General features: G+C 46.3%; 1 protein-coding gene across 1 annotated transcript in view; it reads left to right on the top strand.

Annotated features, from left to right (window-relative positions):
• Positions 1-269: 269 nt before the first annotated feature.
• The window catches only part of LOC308154247 (kinesin-like protein KIF13B), a gene marked incomplete at its 5' end in the record, with an annotated part of 29,931 nt that continues 26,524 nt past the window's right edge, over positions 270-3,676 (top strand). The window contains 4 exons of the mRNA XM_080527415.1: positions 270-336; positions 783-876; positions 3,412-3,424; positions 3,530-3,587. Coding sequence (XP_080383541.1) covers positions 270-336; positions 783-876; positions 3,412-3,424; positions 3,530-3,587 — 232 coding nt within the window. The remainder of the gene's footprint in view (positions 337-782; positions 877-3,411; positions 3,425-3,529; positions 3,588-3,676) is intronic.

Raw genomic sequence — 3,676 nt, 5'->3', positions numbered from 1 at the left:
TGGGCTGAGCGGGTTAGACCTCCTAACATAGGACATAACTGCTGAATGGGACCAAGTCAAACTGATAAATGCACAACAGCTGATAAATGTTCCCAATGTATCAAAAAGTGACATTTCGACAGAGGAATAAACACATATCCCGAGGTTTCAATGATGATTGTTTGGTAGTAGTACTATTTGAAAATAATCCAATCATGTTTATACACAGTCAAGAAACGGTACATGAATTGGTTATCATCATTTGCCAAAACAGAAGATAATCTGTCGCCATGGACGACGGCGAGGACGAGTCCAATGTGAAGGTCGCTGTCCGCCTCCGACCAATGAACAGGAGGGGTGAGTTATCACACTAACCTGGTGACAAGAGGGGTGAGTTATCACACTAACCTGGTGACAAGAGGGGTGAGTTATCACACTAACCTGGTGACAAGAGGGGTGAGTTATCACACTAACCTGGTGACAAGAGGGGTGAGTTATCACACTAACCTGGTGACAAGAGGGGTGAGTTATCACACTAACCTGGTGACAAGAGGGGTGAGCTATCACACTAACCTTGGGACAGTCGTTTCACTTTTCATGAGCTGTTCCTTCCAGTGTGTGTGTGTGTGTGTGTGTGTGTGTGTGTGTGTGTGTGTGTGTGTGTGCGCGCGTGTGTGCGCGCGTGTGTGTGCGTGTGTGTGTGTGTGTGTGTGTGTGTGCTCTCGCGTGCGTGTGCGTGCGCGTGTGCGCGTGTGTGTGTGTGTCTGTGAGTATTAATTAATTGGCCTCCTCTCTTACAACAGAAAAGGAGCTGAAGAGCAGATGTGTGGTGGAGATGCAGGGCAGCCAGACGGTCCTCCACCCAGCCAGCCCCAACCTCAGCCCCCAGGACCCCAGGTAGGTGACCTTTAACCTTTGACCCCAGCCACCCCCAACCTCTACCTGTGTTATAATCATGGTTCTACCTGTGTTATAATCATGGTTCTACCTCTATAATCATGGTTCTACCTCTATAATCATGGTTCTACCTGTATTATAATCACGGTTCTACCTGTGTTATAATCATGGTTCTACCTCTATAATCATGGTTCTACCTGTATTATAATCACGGTTCTACCTGTGTTATAATCATGGTTCTACCTGTGTTATAATCATGGTTCTACCTCTATAATCATGGTTCTACCTGTGTTATAATCATGGTTCTACCTCTATAATCATGGTTCTACCTGTGTTATAATCGTGGTTCTACCTGTATTATAATCATGGTTCTACCTATGTTATAATCATGGTTCTACCTGTGTGATAATCATGGTTCTACCTGTGTTATAATCATGGTTCTACCTCTATAATCATGGTTCTACCAGTGATATAATCATGGTTCTACCTGTGTTATAAGCATGGTTCTACCTCTATAATCATGGTTCTACCTGTGTTATAATCATGGTTCTACCTGTGTTATAATCATGGTTCTACCTGTGTTATAATCATGGTTCTACCTGTGTTACAATCATGGTTCTACCTCTATAATCATTGTTCTACCTGTGTTATAATCATGGTTCTACCTGTTGGAGTAGCTGTGTTAGTGATGACAGGACTGTATCTAGAGAGGTGAGCTGTGGATGACCCCTAACCCTAACCCACCCCTAACCATAACCCTAACCCACCCCTAACTCTAACCCACCCCTAACCCACCTCTCACCCAACCCCTAACCCACCCCCACCCCTAACCCAACCCCTAACCCATCCCCACCCCTAACCCACCCCTAACCCTGGTCCATTATTACAATCATGACTCTTTCTCTGCTCACTCACTGGTCTCAATAGTAAACTACCTCTCCCGATTGTGTGTTGATGCTAGCTGTGTGTTAATGCTAGTTGTGTGTTAATGCTAGTTGTGTGTTGATGCTAGTTGTGTGTTAATGCTAGTTGTGTGTTAATGCTAGTTGTGTGTTGATGCTAGTTGTGTGTTGATGCTAGTTGTGTGTTGATGCTAGTTGCGTGTTAATGCTAGTTGTGTGTTGATGCTAGTTGTGTGTTAATGCTAGTTGCGTGTTAATGCTAGCTCTGTGTTGATGCTAGTTGTGTGTTAATGCTAACTCTGAGTTGATGCTAGTTGTGTGTTAATGCTAGTTGTGTGTTGATGCTAGTTGTGTGTTGATGCTAGTTGTGTGTTAATGCTAGCTCTGTGTTGATGCTAGTTGTGTGTTAATGCTAGCTCTGTGTTAATACTAGTTGTGTGTTCAGTCGAACCGGTCTGGTGCATGTTAGGCCTAGCTCCAGCCTCCATCCCCCCCCCCACCCCCCATCTCTTTACAAAGGGTGTGTCTGTCCTGCTCCGGCCTGTTCAGTGAGCCAGTCATCAGCGTGTATGTGGGACGGTCCCAGGGGATTGGCTCCTGATCATGTGACCTGTCTGCAGCGTGAGCCTTCAGCTCAGCAGGAGGAGACGTGTCTTCCGTGTAACCGTAGTGATTTCTGTCCTGACGCGCCCCAGGCTGCACTGTGAACCAGTTCTACAGGATTCTAGAACCCGGCTTCACCCCTCTAGAACCCCTGCCCACATTCCAAGCACTCTACAGAGGCAGGCAGCTTCTGATTGATTGATTGATTATACTTTATTGTCCCTGAGGGGAAACTTGTCTTGGGCATGGTACTTTCATGCTTCAAGTGCAACAGAGACGATACATACAACATACAGTAGGCAAAGTAAACAACCGGACAGCAACAAACATTGAGTGACATTGGCAGCAGTTTCCACCTGGACATGGCATCATTTGGTATAAATATATATTGCACATAACCCTTCAAGTGGTGTTCTGATTGGCTGAGGCTTTGTCAGATGATGTCCAAGCCACTTCCAGCCCTGGTCTACGCACTGCTAGGGGAGACTAGTCTGAGCTGGAGTTGTCATGTTATTAGTTGCTGTGTCACCCCCCCTCCTCATGTAGGAACCTACTTTACCCTGTAGAACCCCCCCTCCCTGTAGAACCCCCCTTTAACCTGTAGAACCCCCCCCTCCCTGTAGAAACCTCCTTTACCCTGTAGAACCCCCCCCCCTCCCTGTAGAACCCCCCCTCCCTGTAGAAACCTCCTTTACCCTGTAGAACCCCCCCTCCCTGTAGAACCTCCCCTCCCTGTAGAACCCTACTTTACCCTGTAGAAACCTCCGTTACCCTGTAGAACCCTACTTTACCCTGTAGAAACATCCTTTATCCCTGTAGAAACATCATTTACGTCCTTCCTTCTCCTTCCTATGTGGTTGGATGCTGAGTGTGTTTTGTTGTCTTGTGTACTTGTACTCTGTCAACCTGACCCTGACCCTAATGACCCTAACTCTGTTATGACCCTGACCCTAATGACCCTAACTCTGTTATGACCCTGACCCTAATGACCCTAACTCTGTTATGTTTCTCTTTTATTTCATGTGTCCAGGAATCAACCAAAGGTGAGTCTGATCTATACCCTGTGTGTGTGTGTGTGTGTGTGTGTGTGTGTGTGTGTGTGTGTGTGTGAGTGTGTGTGGACCAGCTGACTGTGTTTCTCCTCTCAGGTGTTTGCGTACGACCACTGCTTCTGGTCCATGGACCAATCACAAGACAGGTTTGCAGGTGGGTTTTAATAAAGTTTCATTGACATTCAGAATCTGTGTTCCCTGTTTGGAATGTTGGTTGGTTGTATACACAGTGGTAATCTTGGT

Source organism: Nansenia antarctica (assembly GCF_963989245.1).
Source record: "Nansenia antarctica genome assembly, chromosome: 3".
NCBI lineage: Eukaryota > Metazoa > Chordata > Actinopteri > Argentiniformes > Microstomatidae > Nansenia > Nansenia antarctica.
This window is presented reverse-complemented; position numbering and strand designations above follow the sequence as displayed.